General features: G+C 41.3%; 1 protein-coding gene and 1 pseudogene across 11 annotated transcripts in view; one reads left to right on the top strand and one right to left on the bottom strand.

Annotated features, from left to right (window-relative positions):
- The window catches only part of Immt (inner membrane mitochondrial protein), a 41,444-nt gene that overhangs the window by 16,139 nt on the left and 7,445 nt on the right, over window positions 1-17,860 (top strand). For 2 of the 11 annotated variants that reach the window (XM_057763856.1, XM_057763849.1), the window contains exons 4-10: window positions 1,456-1,564; window positions 2,970-3,107; window positions 3,420-3,515; window positions 8,740-8,876; window positions 13,084-13,187; window positions 14,643-14,778; window positions 15,644-15,773. In XM_057763856.1, coding sequence (XP_057619839.1) covers window positions 1,456-1,564; window positions 2,970-3,107; window positions 3,420-3,515; window positions 8,740-8,876; window positions 13,084-13,187; window positions 14,643-14,778; window positions 15,644-15,773 — 850 coding nt within the window. Of the gene's footprint in view, window positions 1-1,455; window positions 1,565-2,969; window positions 3,108-3,419; window positions 3,524-8,739; window positions 8,877-13,083; window positions 13,188-14,642; window positions 14,779-15,643; window positions 15,774-17,860 lie in introns of those variants that run through there. The other 9 variants (XM_057763881.1, XM_057763862.1, XM_057763914.1 and 6 more) reach the window with 6 other exon arrangements.
- On the bottom strand, window positions 11,476-11,590 carry LOC130889973 (5S ribosomal RNA; annotated as a pseudogene).

Below are 17,860 nucleotides of genomic sequence, written 5' to 3'. Positions count from 1 at the left end.
TGTAATACTCACAGAATCCTGTGACTTCATCTAAAATCTTTAGTCAGTTTTAAGCTGTAGGATCCAGGGGAGATAAGCCAATAGCCCTTCTAGGAGCAGGGAGTCTGGCTGAGAAGTTGAGAGTAGTGTTTATTTCCTACTCAGCATAATCACAAGTATCATCTTTTGTGAATGAATTATCTCTGAATGGCTTTTGCCTGTGCTCACTACTTAGTTGCCTAGTTGCTTTGCAGACTGTTTGTACTTGAACAGCATAGGATACTATACTGTACTAGCTCAAAACTCACGTGCCACCGTCCCCCGGTGGTGCTAGGGACTGAGCTCAGAGCTCAACAGGGCTCTACCACTGAGCCCTCAGCTCGCTATTTGCTTTTTTAGTAGTACAGCTAGTAGTGGTTACCAGGTTGCTGGATTAGAATTGCTAGATTTTCTATTATTGTTTTTATTTTGTTAGCTCTCTATTTTGTTTAATCTACCTTGACCTTGATCCTTTCATTTCCCACTTGTCTTCTGAAGTAGAGGCGTTCCCATGTACCTGGTCTTTCCTGTCTTCAGTCTGCATTCCCCAGATTTCTGAAAAATTATAGATTATATTCATGTCAGTGTGGACTCTTCTGAAATAAGCACTGCCATGCTTTCGTGTCACCGTTTGCCAGGAACTTTTAAACATTTTTAGTTTCTTAAGAACCAAATATAAAAATGAGATTGTAAGGATTGTCTTACAATAGGCTGTCAAGATGGTTCAGTAGGTAAAGTCTTGCCGTCAAGACCAATGATCACATGTTGGAAGGAAAGGGCTGACTCTGCCGAGTTGTTCTTCTGCCATATGAGTGCTGTGATGTGTGCCTCTCCCTCCAATAAACAAATGTTGAAAATAAACAAGATACAGTTAATGAAGCCAGGTTAATGGCTTCATGGTTAAATGGTTAATGGTTAAATGTTGGCCCAGAAGCTGGCCATTGGTCCCCTATCTCCTTTCTTCCTTCCTTTCTTTCTTTTTTTGCTTTTTTCATCTCCTTCCTCTCCTCTCCCCTCCCCTCACATTTCCTTCCCCCCTTCTCTCCTGTACCCTCCCCTCATGTATAATTGCATGAATCCTGGCAATAAAAGAAACACCAAGCTAATGTTCCTTTTCACTCCGGCCTCTCATCAGTCATTTGTTCCTAACTGACTGCATATTGTAGAGGTGGAAATAGCCTTTTCAGTGTTAGAGATAAAAAAGGGATGTATGTCATATGTCATATGCTTTATTATTTCATAGAAGCCTTTAATGCTAATACATGGGCTAGTCCTTTGGAATTAAGTTTTTGGAATACATTTTTGTAGTAATGACAGCTTTTTTCTATGAGTATATTGCAAAATGTTGATAACCTGACCTTTAAAAAAGAATATTACTATATGTTCCCTTTTAAAGTCAACATTGTATTCTAAATATCAAACATTTCCCTTTCCAAGATACAGTCTGGTCCACTAAAAATCTCCAGCGTATCAGAGGTGATGAAAGACTCCAGGCTGCCCATGGCACAATCCCAGAAACAGAAGGGAGACACTCCAGCTTCAGCAGGTACTTGTTAGAGCTACTCTTTGGAAGGTATAATGGGAGAAGTTGTCTCAATGTCTACAGTTGCTTCTGACTTGATGAATCACTGGACTCTGATTAAGCAAATACTCCCTGAGTGTGCATTATAGGAGCTGGGGACCTACCAGTGAACAAACACTTTACAATGAGAAAACAGTGTGCTAATATTCCTTGATGGGACAAGGGAGGAACTTCATCTACAGATGGGTGAAGCACAGAGTCAGCCAGGGGAGGAAAGGTATTTGTGGCTTTAATCAGGAAAAATCAGGAAATCTTACCTGAAAGGTGTTGTTTGAGCAAAAGCTAGAAAGCTAGAAGGGAGTGAGAAAGTCACAGAGATACCTGCTGTGGTAAAGTGTCCCAGGCACCAGTCGGTGCCAAGGCTCGCCATGTCCAGGAAGGAGCCGAGTGAGTGGGAACAGTGGCAGGTCTACCAAGGAAGCAGAAAGGTGGCCTGGAAACCATAGTAAGAGTTTTGTTTTATATTTGGAGTGGAGTGGAGAGATGTTGGAGGGTCTGAGCCAGGGGCTTTATGGCTAGCATCTATTTTTAGAAGATTTGTTTTGTCAGTAAGTGGTGGCACATAATCCTAGCACTTGGGAGACAGGCAGGAAGATTAACAGTCCAAAACTAACCTCAACTACATAGTGAGTTCTAGGAATAGCCTGGGCGACTGAGACTTTGCCTCAAAAACAGAATAGTACATAGATACATGAGCCAGGGCAGAAACAGGGAGACCAGTCAATAGGTTTTGTTAACATTATAGGTTTATCTTTTGAACGAGGCTTTTAATTTTTAAAACAAAGTTTGTCTCATTTTACTGATTTTCTACCCATTTCATCTCTAGAATTGTTTTTCTCTTACATCAACATTTTTGTTTATAAATTAGTCTTTCTGAAGTTTTTTCTTTTAAATGAGTTCTTTCTTCACACACTGTCTTCACTGTGAACATCATCTTCCCTATGTTTCAAACTGTCATTCTGTTCCACATCTTTCACATCTTCCTTTGTCTCTGCCATACTTCAGGACTGTTCGAGTCCCTCTGCTGATTGCTTTCTTCTGTCTCCTCCTGTGACACAGACTCCTTTTTCTTTTGCTGTTCTTTTTTGGTAAATTACTCTGATGTCCACTTCCCTGTGCTTAGATTTAGCACTGTTACTAGAAGCCTTTCTTTAAGGTAAGAGGGATTAAAGTGTCTGTAGGTGCTGAGAAGACTTTGCCTTGTACTTTCTCAACTTTTTTCAGTTTTCTGTTTCTGTGGTTATTCATTCACACACAGGGTTGTAGAAGCATTTGTGTTTTTAAGTAGTACAGTGTGAAGTGCTCTGCAGTAGATTCTTGCCTGTGGGTTAAAGGCAGTACAAGTACCATGCATAATGTGTATTTATAGCATCTACAGGGGCAGCTCAAATTATTTCTGCAGCAGGTGACACACTTTCGGTCCCAGCCCCTGCGGTTCAGCATGAGGACGCTGTAAAAACTGATCGTTCCGACATTGGTGAAGGAAAACCCACATCTGTAACCTCAGGTAGTTTAATTATTCATGTGTTGTGATATAGATGTTTTCTCACCAGAACACCTTTGCCTGGGCCCTCAGATACTTTGGAAAATGTGTACCTAGACTGGTTTCCAACCCTCAGATTTGCCTAGGAAAGATTTAAATTTCAAAGTCTAAGGTAATCCTTGAAAATGTTATCAGCTAATCCCACATTTTCTGTGGAGTCGGAAGAGGGTGATGTTTAGAATCCTTGCCACCCTGCATTGCCATCAGTACTTTGTATTCTTGTTAGCTGTTGAAAATGTTGAAATTTGCTTTCCTCTTGTTCACTTTTGCTGCAAGAGGAAGCATTCTCGTCTTCTGTAAGGGAGCGACCACCTGAAGAAGTCGCAGCTCGCCTAGCACAACAGGAAAAGCAAGAACAAGTTGAGAAGGAGTGTATGTAAATCAAGTCGCTGTCTTCATCCGTCATCCGCTTGTCATCCAGTAGCTGGTTGTGGTTTCCTTTGTTTCTTCATGTGGTTGCCTGGCTCCCACCATTTCATCAGTTGTGCTCTTTCCTTCAAAACTGCTCTCACCCAGGTTACATGAGTTGTAACTGGTGAACATTGCGAACCCATTTTATTATTTCTAGTACAAAGCTTTTGTTATAACTCCATGGAACAGAACTGAATTATTTCAACCTTTAAAACTTGTATGCTTAGTTAGGCAGTGGTGGCACATGCCTTTAATCCCAACAGTTGGGGACAGAGGCAGGTGGATCTCTGTGAGTTTGAGGACAGCCTGGTCTACAGAGCTAATTCCAGGACAGCCAAGGCTACACAGAGAAACCCTGTCTCAGGAAGGGGTGGGGGAAGCTTGTATGTATGTCTATGAGCGTGAGCCTCACAGACTCACACTGCAGCCTATAATACATCCACTCCGGACTCTCTCCGTTGACAATCTTGGGAAAGAGGGTGTTCTACATGTTGCTAGTCTTTAGCAAAATAAGTGTATTTCCTCTTAACTTTCAGTTCTGTGTTATTTTGTGGTGTGTGTGTGTGTTTGTTCGTTTAGGTTCACTCATCTGTGAGTGTCTAGAGCCCAGAGATTGACTTCAGATATTTTCTTGTATTGCTCTCCACCTAATTTTTTGTTATTTTTTTTAAAAAAATTATTTATTTATTATGTATACAACATTCTGCCTCAATGTATGCCTGCACGCCAGAGGAGGGCGCCAGATCTCAGTATAGATGGTTGTGAGCCACCATGTGGTTGCTGGGAATTGAACTCAGGACCTCTGGAAGAGCAGCAAGTGCTCTTAATCACTGAGCCATCTCTCCAGCCCTCCACCTAATTTTTTTGAGACAAGATCTCTCTCATTGACCCTTCAACTTGTTGTTTCAGCTAGGTCTCATCCTGTGGGTTATAACCCCTTTGGGGATCACCTAAGACCATCTGTATATCAGATATTTACATTATGATTCATAATAGTAGCAAAATTACAGTTATGAAGTAGCAGAAAAAAAAATGTTATAGTTGGGAATCACCACAACATGAGTAACTGTATTAAGGGGTTGCAGCATTAGGAAGGTTAAGAACTGCTGGGTGAGACTGACTGGTCATTGGGCCTCCTGCGTCTGCCTGACTGTCCACCCCAGCATTGTGGTTAAAGATGCACTTGCTGCAGTGCACAGCTTTTACATAGCTGGTGGGGATCTGAACTTGAATTCTCATGTTTGAGCAGCGAGCATTTTACCCACTGAGCCATCTCCCCAGCCCCCTGTTAGGTTTTTGATAGTTTAAAAAATGGTAATAGATGCCCCTGTTTTCAGGAGATGCAGTGTTGTATGTTAGTGACTTTGGAAGTAAGGGGTGTAAAAGGGTTCTCGCTGAACAGAAAGTGACTTTCAAATTCTCCTGCAGCTTTGTGAATTTTCTCTCTGACGACATCACTTGTTTTTTCTGCTGCTAAACCTGACTTTGTTTCTTTGACCCCTTGTTGGTTCTGCCCTGTTGTAAGGAGTTGCCATTGTGAGAGAGGATATATGTGGAAGAAGGAGCCTTAGGAGTAGGGCATCTGTGGAAGCGCTGGACTTGAGTGGTTCTTTTGCTGTTTTTTGTTTGTTTGTTTGTTTGTTTTTTATTTTGTTTTGTTTTGTTTTCAAAACAGGGTTTCTCAGTAGCTATGGAGCCAGTTCTGGAAATTGCTCTGTAGACCAGACTGGCCAAAACTCATAGAGATCCACCTGCCTCTGCCTCCCGAGTGCTGGGATTAAAGGTGTGCGCCACCACCGCCTGGCTCTTTTGCTGTTTTAACTGTATGTGTTCTCTTTCATTCTTGGCCTTGTTAGAGATAATTGAAAATGTTAGGCAAATGAACAAATTCTCAGTGAAATGTTTTTATATTTTCCCAGTTTTCCATAATGGTCATATTTCTTCCCCCTCTTCTCATCTGTCTCTTTGATACTTTTTCCATAAGTAGCTCAAACTGATTTTGACTTTATTGTGTAGCCCAGAATGGTCTTGACCTCACAATTTTTCTGCCTCAGTCATCTAAAATGTAAGAGTATATGTTGAATTCATATTTTCTCCTCACTTTTCTGTTCCTTTATCATATGGTGCTTTGACTTAAGTTATCCATCGGAGATGCAGAATATTCTGCTGTGGCTGTTCTCTTTGGGGTGGGTTTAAATTCTAATGGTTTGGTTTAGACAAACTGAAAAGGTTTAGTATCATTGCTTTGCTTCTTAATTTTCCTTTAAGCCTTAGAACTATGTATGCATGTACACTTTTTTTAAAATCAAGGATTAGAGCATAGTAGATAGATATCTAAAGAAAGTAGCATTGAACCTGGTGACGGTAGCACACACTTTAATCCTAGCACTCAAGACACCTAGTCAGATGGATCTTTGTGAGTTCAAGGTCAGCCTGGTCTATAGAGAGAGTTCCAGGACAGCCAGGGCTACACAGAGAAACCCTGTCTCAAAAAAACTCCCAAGATCCAAGTACCTCCTTTTCTTCACTTCCCTCTTGGTCTCTTGATACCTTGCCCCCTTTTTTTTTCTTTTAATATTTTATTGTTTAACTTTATTTTATGTGCATTGGTGTGAAAGTGTCAGATCCCCTGCAAATGCATCTTCACAGTTATGAGCTGCCATGTGGGTGCTGGGAATTGAACCCGGGTCCTCTGGAAGAGCAGTCAGTGCTCTTAACCACTGAGCCATCTCTCCAGCCCCGATACCTTGCTCTTTAGATTAAGCTGTAGTTTGATCTCAGTTTCTTGGTATTTTCTCACTATTGCCTTTTTCACTTACCTGTGTACACTTGGACACTATGTCTCCTCCGGATTCTCACAGAATAAAAAAAAAAAAAAAAAAAAAGGGAGAGAGAGGAAAGACAGCTTTTAATATAGCCAATATTGCTGTTGACTTCTTGTTTGCTTTTGTGGAGAAACTCTCCATTCCAAGCCTCCCTTTGGTTTTTGTTATTATGTTGTTGTTTGTTTAATTTTGTTTTTTTGTTTTAGACGAGGTCTGCCTTAAGTCTTATTTATTTATGTTTATATGTGTCTGGGGGCAGAAGTACCTTGGCATGTATATGTGGAGATCAGAGACCATGTGGGAGGCAGTTTTCTCCTTGCACCATGTGTGTTTCAAGGATTGAACTCACTTTGTTAGGCTTGACAGCAGCAAGTACCTTTACCTGTTGAGCCTTCTCATCAGCCTTGCTTGAGATACAAGGTTTGCTGTATAATGTGTCGTGGTCCTCCTGCCGCTGACTCCTGAGTGCGGGGATTAAGGACCACACACAGCTTTTCTCTTACTTTTTTGTTGTCATGTTTTCTTGTTTGTTTTCTTTCTCCTTGGTCTGGTATCTTCTTGTATCCTGGACAAGTACTAGGGTTTTTCCTCTTTTTTTTTTTTTCATGATATTTATTGAGCTCTACATTTTTCTCTGCTCCCCTCTCTGTCTTTCCCCTCCCCTCTTCAACCCTCCCCCAAGGTCCCCATGCTCCCAATTTACTCAGGAGATCTTGTCTTTTTCTACTTTTCACTTCCCATGTAGATTAGATCTATGTAAGTCTCTCTTAGTGTCTGTATTGTTGTCTAAGTTCTCTGGGATTGTGATTTGTAGGCTGGCTTTCTTTGCTTTATGTTTAAAAACCACCTATGAGTGAGTACATGTGATAATTGTCTTTCTGGGTCTCGGTTACCTCACTCAAAATGATGTTTTCTAGCTCCAACCTTTTTCCTGCAAAATTCAAGCTGTCGTTACTTTTTTCTGCTGTGTAGTACTCCATTGTGTAAATGTACCACATTTTTCCTATTCATTCTTTGATCGAGGGGCATTTAGGTTGTTTCCAGGTTCTGGCTATGACAAACAAAGCTGCTATGAACATAGTTGAGCACATGTCCTTGTGGCATAATTGAGCATTGTTTGGATATATACCCAAGAGTGGTATTACTGGGTCTTGAGAAAGGTTGTTTCCTAATTTTTTGAGAAATCGCCACACTGACATCCTAAGGGGTTGTCCCAGCTTGCATTTCCACCAGCAATGCAGAAGTGTTCCCTTTTCCCCACAGCCTCTCCAGCATAAGTTGTCGTCAGTGTTTTTGATCTTGGCCATTCTTACAGGTGCAAGATGGAATCTCAGTTGTTTTGATTTGCATTTCTCTGATGGCTAAGGATGTTGAACATTTCCTTAAGTGTCTTTTGGCCATTTTAGATTCCTCTGTTGAGAGTTCTCTGTTTAGGTCTGTACTCCATTTTTTTTTTATTGGGTTATGTGATCTTTTGGTGTCCAATTTCTTGAATTCTTTGAATATTTTGTTGAGAAGTAGAAAATAGGCATTTTTTTTCTGGTGAGTCTGCAATTTTTATGAAATGAAATAGTTAATGATTATGCTATGTGTATGTATTCTCTTCAGAATATTCTAAACCTTTATTTATTGATTATATTAGCCTTTCTAAGATATCTTTCCCCTGAAACGCCTTTTATTTTAGAAAATTCAAGCTTTATAAAAGTGAAAATAATATAGTAAACTCTGACAGATCGGCCATCCATATTTCCTTTTTATGATGTATTGGTTGTTTTTGTCTGTGTGAAAGTTTTCCTGCATGTGTGTATGTGTACCATGCATGTGCCCAGTACCTGTGGAGGCCAGAAGAGGATGTTAAAGTTCACAGATGTCAAGTTACAGGCAGCTTTGAACTGCCATGTGAGCACTAGGAACTAAAGCCTGATCCTCTGCGAATACAGCAGTGCTACGAGCCATTTCTCTCACTACGTTCCCACCACAGCCCCTGTACTTTGAAGAGAATTATGCTTTCCTAAAATTGGGTCCCATGTATAGCTTATTTTGTTTCGTGTGTTTTTTTTTTTTTTTCGTGTGTTTTTTTAAAAAATATTTATTTATTATGTGTACAATATTTTCTTTCTGCATGTATGTCTGAAGGCCAGAAGAGGGCACCAGACCTCATTACAGATGGTTGTAAGCCACCATGTGGTTGCTGGGAATTGAACTCAGGACCTTTGGAAGAGCAGGCAATGCTCTTAACCGCTGAGCAGTCTCTCCAGTCCTGTTTGGTGTGTTTTGAGAAGCACCAGAAAACTTAGGATAAAAGAGAGTTTAGTCTTTTGCAAGGAGGATTTGTTTTTAACTGTTGTTTCTCTTTTCAGCTTTAGCCAAGAGTTTAGAAGATGCCCTGAGCCAGACTGCATCTGTTACTCTGCAGGCTATTACAGCCCAGAATGCTGCAGTTCAGGCTGTCAATGCACACTCCAACGTACTGAAAACAGCCATGGACAGTTCTGAGGTGCGCCACAGGGGTTGATCTATGTAATAGACCGATTGTTTCTGTCCGATACAGGCTTTCTCACAGAGTAAAGACGGTCAACAATAACTCTTTTTCCTTGTGTATTTTTAAATCAGGATCTTCTCAGTGTGTATCCCAGTCTAACCTGCAATTCATTAAGGAGGCCAGCCTGGCTTCATTCTTGCAGTGGTACTCTTGTATAAGCCTCCTGAGTAGGGATATAACAGGTGTATGTTTAGCTACAATAATTGTCTTAAAAATACAAAACAGCTGGAGACTGTTGGTGCACATCTTTAATCTCAGCACAAGGAAGACAGACGTAGGCAGATCTTTTGGGTTTGAGACCAGCCTGATTTACATGGCAGGTTCCAGGCCAGTCAGTGCTTCATAGTGAGACTTTGTCTCAAAAGAAACAACCAAACAAAATTGAGAAAAACATTCAAATATATTTTACATGAACCACAGAACTGTTACAGTGTGAGAACTCGGTGGTTTTGTTTTTTGAGACAGGGTCTCGTTATTCAGCCTGATACTGAATTCATTGTGTAGCTGATACACGATACCTGATAGTAATATCTTCAGCAAATGTTAAAATGTAGTTTTCAACTTTTTTTTTTTTTTTTTGGTTTTTCGAGACAGGGTTTTTCTTTGGTTTTGGAGCCTGTCCTGGAACTAGCTCTTGTAGACCAGGCTGGTCTCGAACTCACAGAGATCTGCCTGCCTCTGCCTCCCAAGTGCTGGGATTAAAGGCGTGCGCCACCACCGCCCGGCTAGTTTCCAACTTTTAAGCAGTGTTTTCAATAAAATAATTTTACAGGCTGGTGCTGAGCTCACTGTAGCTAAGGATAAGCTTGAACACAAGATGCTTATGGTCTGTACTTGGAAAGTGTTAAGATTGCTAGGTGGATACAGCTTCACCTGGCTTGAGAGAGTTTACATTTGCTCTTCTTAATAGTCCTTCAATGTGGTTTTTTTTTTTTTTTTACCGTTTATTAATTAATTAATTTTTTTGCAGGTGGGGTTTCTCTGTGTAGCTCTGACTGTCCTGGAATTAACTAGACCAGGCTACCCTAGAACTCAAAGATCTGCCTGCCTTGCCTCCCATATGCTGAAATTAAAGGCGTGCACTACCATGTCCAGCCAAGCATTTCTGTGACTAAACTTTAAATTTTTAGATATTTTAGAATGATATGAAATTTTAAGAAATAATACTAAAATTTTCTATATACCGTAGACACTTTCAAAAGAAGTTAAAAAAGAAACAAAACAGATGGTGGTGGTGGTGCACGCCTTTAATCCCAGCACTTGGGAGCCAGAGGCAGGTGGATCTCTGTGAGTTGAAGGCTAGCCAGGTCTACAGAGTGAGTTCTAGGACTGGCTCTGTAGTTGCCTGGAAACCCTGTCTTAAAAACTGAACAAATAACAACAACAAAAAGAAGTCTAAAAAAAGAAAGACAGTCCTCTGTGTTATCAGCGTGTTTGCTGGAACACGGTCAGATTCTAGTGGCCTGTCCCTTATATAGAACTGAGTTCCTCCCCTCCCACACCTCTACCAGCAGCCACCATTTGTGGAGAATTATTGTTCAGAGTTCTCTTTGATGACTTCCTGTCTAGGCTGTTACTTCTTTTTTGTGTGTGGGGGGGTGTCACAGAGGCCTTCCGTAGGCGCACTTATCAATATGGCAAAAGCTGTCTCCTTGCGCTTCATAGTCAGTGGGAAGCATGGTCCATGGACTGCCACTCTGTTTCTAGCAAAAGCACAAACCATGACCATGGCCTCCTGCTTCAGTAGAACCATAGAGCCTGACATGACCCTCATAGGCTGCTGGAACCACGAACATCAACATGACCTCAGGTCAGCCACATCAATATGGCTCCTGGTGACAGTGTAGCCTATGGATATCTACATGACTTCTGGCTGCAGCCCAGACCGTAGACACCTGCATGACCTTTGGTGCTGACATAGGCCGTGGGCATCAACAGAGACCCAGCTGTAATAAGACCACAGACCCAGGCAGGGCCCTTGATAGCAGCTCGGGCCACTCAGATCATGATGGCCCCTGGCAGCTGCATGGGCTGTGAGCATCTAATGACTTCAGGTAGCAGTGCCCACCATGAACTCTGCATGACCTTTGGTGGTACCTCACATCACAGACATCAACACAAACTCTGACTGCCATAGGGCCTCGGACCCAGACATGATCTTTGGTGGCAGTGAGATACTGCCTGTACTTCACCATGACCTCAGGTGGCAGCGCAGACTGCTCACATCAGTATGTCCCCCAGTGGTAGCACAGACACTGACATCCGTGTGACCTTTGGTGGTAACTTGGACTATGGACATCAACACAGATCCCAGCTACAGTAGGGCTGTGGTTCAGTTGTTTTATTCATTCATTCATTCATTCATTCATTCATTCATTCATTCATTCATAAATTTTATTAAATTTATTTTTATTTTATGCTTACTGGTTTGTGTATGCCTATGTGAGGGTGTCAAAAGCCTTGGAACTAGAGTTTAGACTGTAGTGATATTTTATGTGTATCTTAATAAAAAAAGCTTACCTGAAGTTCAGAGAGTATAACAGCCGCACTGATCAGCCTATAGCACCCGGTATTCCCAGGCAGTCTCCCATCCCAAGTACTAACCAGGTGCGACCCTGCTTAGCTTCCGAGATCAGACGGGGTGCATTCAGGGCGGTATGGCCATAGATGAGTATATGAGTATGCGTGTGTTCATGTCATGGTGCATGTATTGAGGTCGGAAGACAACTTTAAGGAGTCAGTTCCTTTTGCTTTGATGAGGCAGTGTCTCTGGTTTCTGCCACATTGTGTAGTGTTGGCTAGTGGCCCATTAGCTTTCGGGTGATTCCTCTGCTTCTGTCTCCTGCCTCGGTGCCGGGATGCTGGCATTACAGATGCATGCCCCTGCCTCCAGCTTATTTATATGGATTTCAGGGATAAAACTCAGGTTGTCAGGTTTGTGTGCAAACCTCTTTTCTGTTGAACCATCCGGATGGTCCTGAATTAATTTTTCTTTCATTCTCTTTTGTTTTTTGTTTCATTTATTATTTAGAGACAGAGTTTCTCTGTGTGACAGCCCTGGCTGCCCTGGAACTTGATTTGTAGACCAGGCTAGCCTAGGACTTAGAGGTCTGCCTGCCTCTGCTGTTCAAGTGATGAGATTAAAGGCGTACACCACCACCATCAGGTCTGGAATTATTTTTTCATAGTGTTGGGAAACAATTACACTTACAGGGTTCTTCTTTCTAGGCCTCTGTAAACCTGGATTGCCTTCAGAAAGATACATCTTTGTCATTCATGTTTGTATCTTTATGAAGAGTTCAGTAGTAAGAGGCAAGGTTCATCTTTCTATATTTCATTGTAGTACTTGGATATCATTTGAGATGTTTATGATCATCAGTGTTAAATTGAGGGGCTTTATTAGTCTTATCAGTAGGTGTCAGTTTCTATTTTTTATGATTTTAAATATTTTATCAGTGTGTTGAAAGGAATTCTTTTGAAATCTTTCGGAATTTCAATTTAAGGGTTAAAATTTTATTCTAAGACTGATTTTATTAGACTGTCACAGTGGTCTAATACAGTGAAAGATATCTCTTTGTCAAGAAGACTGCTTTTAAATTCTCCGCTGGTAATTGATGTGCCCTTTAAACAGAGACCGTATCAGATGTCTGGAAGTGTAATGTGGAGAATTGCTGCTGAAGGAAACTCCTGAAGTCAACCGTGTTGCCCTATCGTACAATGCCCTATGTAGAACAGGCTGGCTGGAATTCACAGATCCATCTGTCTCGAGTCCTTGAGTGTTGAGATTAAAGGCATGTACCACCAGGCCTGGCTGTTTTGAAAATCTAATAATAAACACATTAAAAAAAAAAATTTCTAACCCAGTCAGGCAGTGATGGTGCATACCTTTTATCCAAGCACCTAGGAGGCAGAGGCAGATGGATTTCTATGACTTTGAAGCCAGCCTGATCTGCAGATCGAGTTCCACAAAATCAGAACTACACAGAGAAATCTTGTCTTAAAAAACAAACAGCAAAAATTCCTAACCCTGTGAGATAATGAATTCCTCTTCTGGAGAAACACTGTCTATAATTTTTTTCTCGGAATTTAATGGCACAGAATTCTGCATATAATCCTAGGGAAAGGAATTCGTTATGCTTATATAACTAAAAATTTTGTTTAGATCGCAGGTGAGAAGAAGTCGGCCCAGTGGCGGACAGTGGAGGGTGCGTTGAAGGAACGAAGAAAGGCAGTTGATGAAGCTGCTGATGCCCTTCTCAAAGCCAAGTAATTACCCATGGACTTTAACAAGTAATTGGAGACTCCTGGTGGCTTTCTTTGGACTGGACTTTCTCTGTGTGATCTGTATAAATGAAGAAGCAGAGAAACCATTCCCTTACTTCTCCACCAGTGTATGCTCTGAACTGGCCCCAGGAACTGGAAGATTTAGAAGAATAAATTTATGAAGCACAGTTAAATTAAAATAGGTTTGTTGGGGACTGGAGACACGGCTCTGTGGTTCAGAGCACTGGCTGCTCTTCCACCTGAGTTCAATTTCCAGCACCCTCATGGCAGCTCAAGACTGTAACTTCAGTTTCAGGGGTTCTGACACCCTCACGCAGACATACATGTAGACAAAACACCAGTGCACATGAAAATACGTAAAAGTCAGGTTTGCATTGGATTGCTGCTTAGAAATTGTGTCTACTCAGTTACCATTGTTCTATTCTAATTTCTAGATTCTTTTTTTCTTTTTCTTTTCTGAAACAAGGTTTCTCTGTATGTAGCTCTGGTTGTCCTGGAACATACTCTGTAGACCAACCTGCCTCTGCCTCCCGAGTGCTGGGATAAAAGGTATGTGCCACCATTACCTGGATAATTTCTAGATATTAATGGGATGATCAGTACAGTTTTATCAGAATTGAGAATATTTATTATAACAATTTGCAAAAGTAGTTAATTTATTGAGCGATTTGCTACCTTGACCTTTCTTCCTACAAACTGGCTAAAGCTAGTACCTTAGTTTGGTTTCTCTTGCTATGATAAAGACCATGACCAGAGCAGCTTGGGGAGGAAAGGACTTATTTGTCTCACACATCCTAATCAACAGTCCATCACTGAAGGAAGTCAGGGCAGGAACTCGTTCGGAGGCAGGAACTGAAGCAGAGGCCATAGAGGAACTTGGCTTATAGCTTGTTCCTCATGGCTTGCTCAGTCTAGTTTCTTGTATCTGCCAGGACCACCTGCCCCCAGGGATGGTACCTACCCACAGTTAGCTGGGCTCTTCACATCAATCATCAATCCAAAATATGCTTCCCAGGCTTGCCTACAGACCAGTCTGATGGGGACCTGTTCTCAGTTGAGGTACTGTCTTAGATGATTGCAGCTTGGGGCAAGTTGACAAAAAGCTAAACAACACAACTAAGGTAAAAGCACCGAAACCGATATAGGTCTGTTCTAAAACCTGAATCTCACGCATGGCCTTAGGCTAGTCCTGTCTTTTTTTTTTTTTCCAAGACAGGGTTTTCTGTAGCTTTGGGGCCTGTTTTGGAACTAGCTCTTGTAGATCAGGCTGGCCTTGAACTCACAAAGATCCACCTGCCTCTGCCTCCCAAGTGCTGGGATTAAAGGTGTGTGCCACCACTACCTGGCTGGCTATTCCTGTCGTATATTTACATCAAAACTCTTAATAAGGTTGATAAGAATTATACTGAGCCCTATTTTTTTTCCTTTTTGCCTCAGAGAAGAGTTAGAGAAGATGAAAAGTGTAATTGAAGATGCAAAGAAAAGAGAGGTTGCTGGGGCCAAGCCTCATATAACTGCTGCAGAGGGGAAACTTCACAACATGATAGTTGATCTGGATAATGTGGTCAAAAAGGTATGTTTCTGAAGTGTTCATAATATTTTATTTTATTTTTTTATTTTGTATTTGTTTTTTTCTGGTTTTTCGAGACAGGGTTTCTCTGTAGCTTTGGAGCCTGTCCTGGAACTAGCTCTTGTAGACCAGGCTGGTCTCGAACTCCCAGAGATCCGCCTACCTCTGCCTCCCGAGTGCTGGGATTAAAGGCGTGCGCCACCACCGCCCGGCAATATTTTATATTTTAAAATAACTATAAAAGCATTTCTAAGAATTCAAGAAAATAATAAGATTCCTACTATCTAAATTTTTCATTGTAAATGTATTTATTGTAAAAAGAAAAATACTAGTGCTAAGTGCTTCTAAGTTTGTGTGGGAGGGCTAGCAGCAATAGAAGAGCACTTGCCTACAAGAACAGTGATCTTAATTGGGTTTCTGGGGTTCTGTTAGCGGAAGGAGAGAACTGGTTCCTACAAGGTGTCCACTGGCTTCTGTTCACATCCTATGACACATGAAAACTCACATATACACAGGCAAAACACACGCTTTCACAAAAGAAATAAAAAATGTAAAGAAAGCCAGGCATGGTGGTGGACGCCTTTAATCCCAGCACTTGGGATGCAGGTAGGCGGATCTCTGTGAGTTCGAGGCCAGCCTGTTCTATAGCGCAGGACAGCTAGCACTATTATATAAAGAAACTCCGTCTCAAAAAAACCACACACACACACACACACACACAAAACCTAAAAAAGAAGACAGGTTTAATTTCTATTTTCTGATCTTTAGATTTCTGTATTTTGTTTCTACCCTCTAGTCAGATTGGTTTCTTAGAGTGTAGATGGTACTTTTTGTTCCATTTAGTCAGAGACTTCTTGTATCTGCTTAGGTCCAGGCTGCTCAGTCCGAGGCTAAAGTGGTGTCTCAGTATCATGAACTTGTAGTCCAAGCAAGAGATGACTTTAGAAAAGAACTGGACAGTATTACTCCCGACATAACCCCTGGATGGAAAGGGATGAGTAAGTACAACTAATATCCATTTTCTCTCTGGATTTTAGCAGCTAATCAACTAATCCAAACCTGCTTCAAGTCCAGACTTCTAATCTCAGTGCTTCTGGAGTGCACTTAGTATATAGGGTATTGTTTGTCTCTGTTGCCGCTGTAGCAAGTAGCACATTGGCATTACTCCTATAGTTTTCATCATGGTGAGCAGTACCTCAGCTAGTGTTTAATTCTGTATGATTCAAGATTCAGTTCTAATTTGCTACTTAAAAATTAAAAATAGGATCCAAATGAGTTAGAGTATTTAACTTTGTTAAGATATGTAATGTATATATACTTAATCAAATCATTTGATACTTAAAAATCTTTGGAATGGATTAATTAAGGTACAGCTGAAAATTCTATTAGCAACCCCAACTTTTCCAGACTGTTCTCAAGTTTGTTACTCATCAGTTTCAGCCTCTCTAGTGCTGGGGATTACAGGCGTTCACTGCTGTTCCTAGCTGGAAAATTCATTCTTCTGAGATTATGAAATTGAGGAGCGGTTGATGCCCTAAGGGCAGAGAATTAGTTAAAAGGTGATCACAGTTGCCAGCTGTGATAGTGCATACCTTCAGTCCCAATACTTGGGAAGCAGAGGAACAAGGATCCAGTCTGGTTTGAAGTCAGTCTGGTCTACATAATGAGTTCCAAGACATCCTGGGCTACATAATGAGACCTTGTCTCAAAAACATAAAATTAAGGTGCCACAATCATCTGAGGGTGAACTGATATGGGCCACCTATTGTGTGTACCAGGAACATGACATGAATAGGAAGATTCTAGGGATCAGTTGTGTAGCAACTTGTTTGTTGGACTGTGATGTATAGTGTAGCGAACTTGAAGACGTTTACACTCCTACCCCAGCATTTTAGCTCCTGTGTATTTGCTGAAGAAAACTCAGAAAAGTGCATTGAGGCACTGTTTTAAGAGCACAGAATTTGAGAACTAGGGGTGTAGTTCAGTTGTTGAAGACTCTCCGTGTTTGCAAGAGGCCCTGGGTTGGAGTCTCAGCACTAACAAAGCAAAAAGGGCTGGTATGGTGGCACATGCTTCTAATGCTATACTTGGGAGGCAGAAATGAGTGGATCTCTGTGAGTTTGAGGTCAGTGTGGTTCGTATGCAAGTTTCAGGACAGGCAGAGCAATATAAGTTAGAACCTTACCCCGCCCCCACTCCTCATCACCAAAAATACAAAGAAAAGAAAAAAGAAAGAAAAAAAGTGGTGAGAGGATTAGGCTAGAGGGAGGGTGGCTCAGTGGTAGAGCTTTAGGCTAACATGTGCAAACTCTGAGTTTAGTCCCCAGCACCAAAAAGAACTAAAAGAAAAGGAAGAATTTGAAACAGCCAGATATCACTTATGTATATCAGTCAAGTGAACTGGTATTGTGTCTCTCCGAAGAGAAGTCTAGGCAGTATGGGCACATGCTGCCAAACCTGGACCCACATGGAGGAAGGAGATAATCAGCTCCCTAAAGTTGTTCTCTGACTCCACACAGTTGCCATGACACACTTCAACCCAAATAAATAAATAGATGCAATGCCCTTTTTAAAATATTAAACACTAAAATAATATAAAATAGGATAGCACTACCACTACAGGTTTAAGAACCTGTAAATGAAGCTCTTTTTTAAAAAAAAATTTATTTATTATGTATACAATGTTCTGTCTGTGTGTATGCCTGCAGGCTAGAAAAGGGTAGCAGACCTCATTACAGATGGTTGTGAGCAACCATGTGGTTGCTGGGAATTGAACTCAGGACCTTTGGAAAAGCAGACAATGCTCTTAACCTCTGAGCCATCTCTCCAGCCCCTAAATGAAGCTCTTATTGAAGGCTATATCATTATGTCAAGTATAAAAAATGCTTGGGGTCTGGATAGAATGATCAGCAGTTAAAAGTTTTACTTACTGCTCTCACAGAATACCCAGGGGTGGGGGCTGGTTCCTAGCACTTACATAGTAGCTCACATGTGTAACTCCAGTTTTAGGGGATCTTATTCTTTCTTCTGGCCTCTGCAGGCACCTGCGTTCACATAGTGCCCATAAACACTCATGCAAACACAC

Source organism: Chionomys nivalis, chromosome 1, assembly GCF_950005125.1.
Source record: "Chionomys nivalis chromosome 1, mChiNiv1.1, whole genome shotgun sequence".
Lineage (NCBI taxonomy): Eukaryota > Metazoa > Chordata > Mammalia > Rodentia > Cricetidae > Chionomys > Chionomys nivalis.
This window is presented reverse-complemented; position numbering and strand designations above follow the sequence as displayed.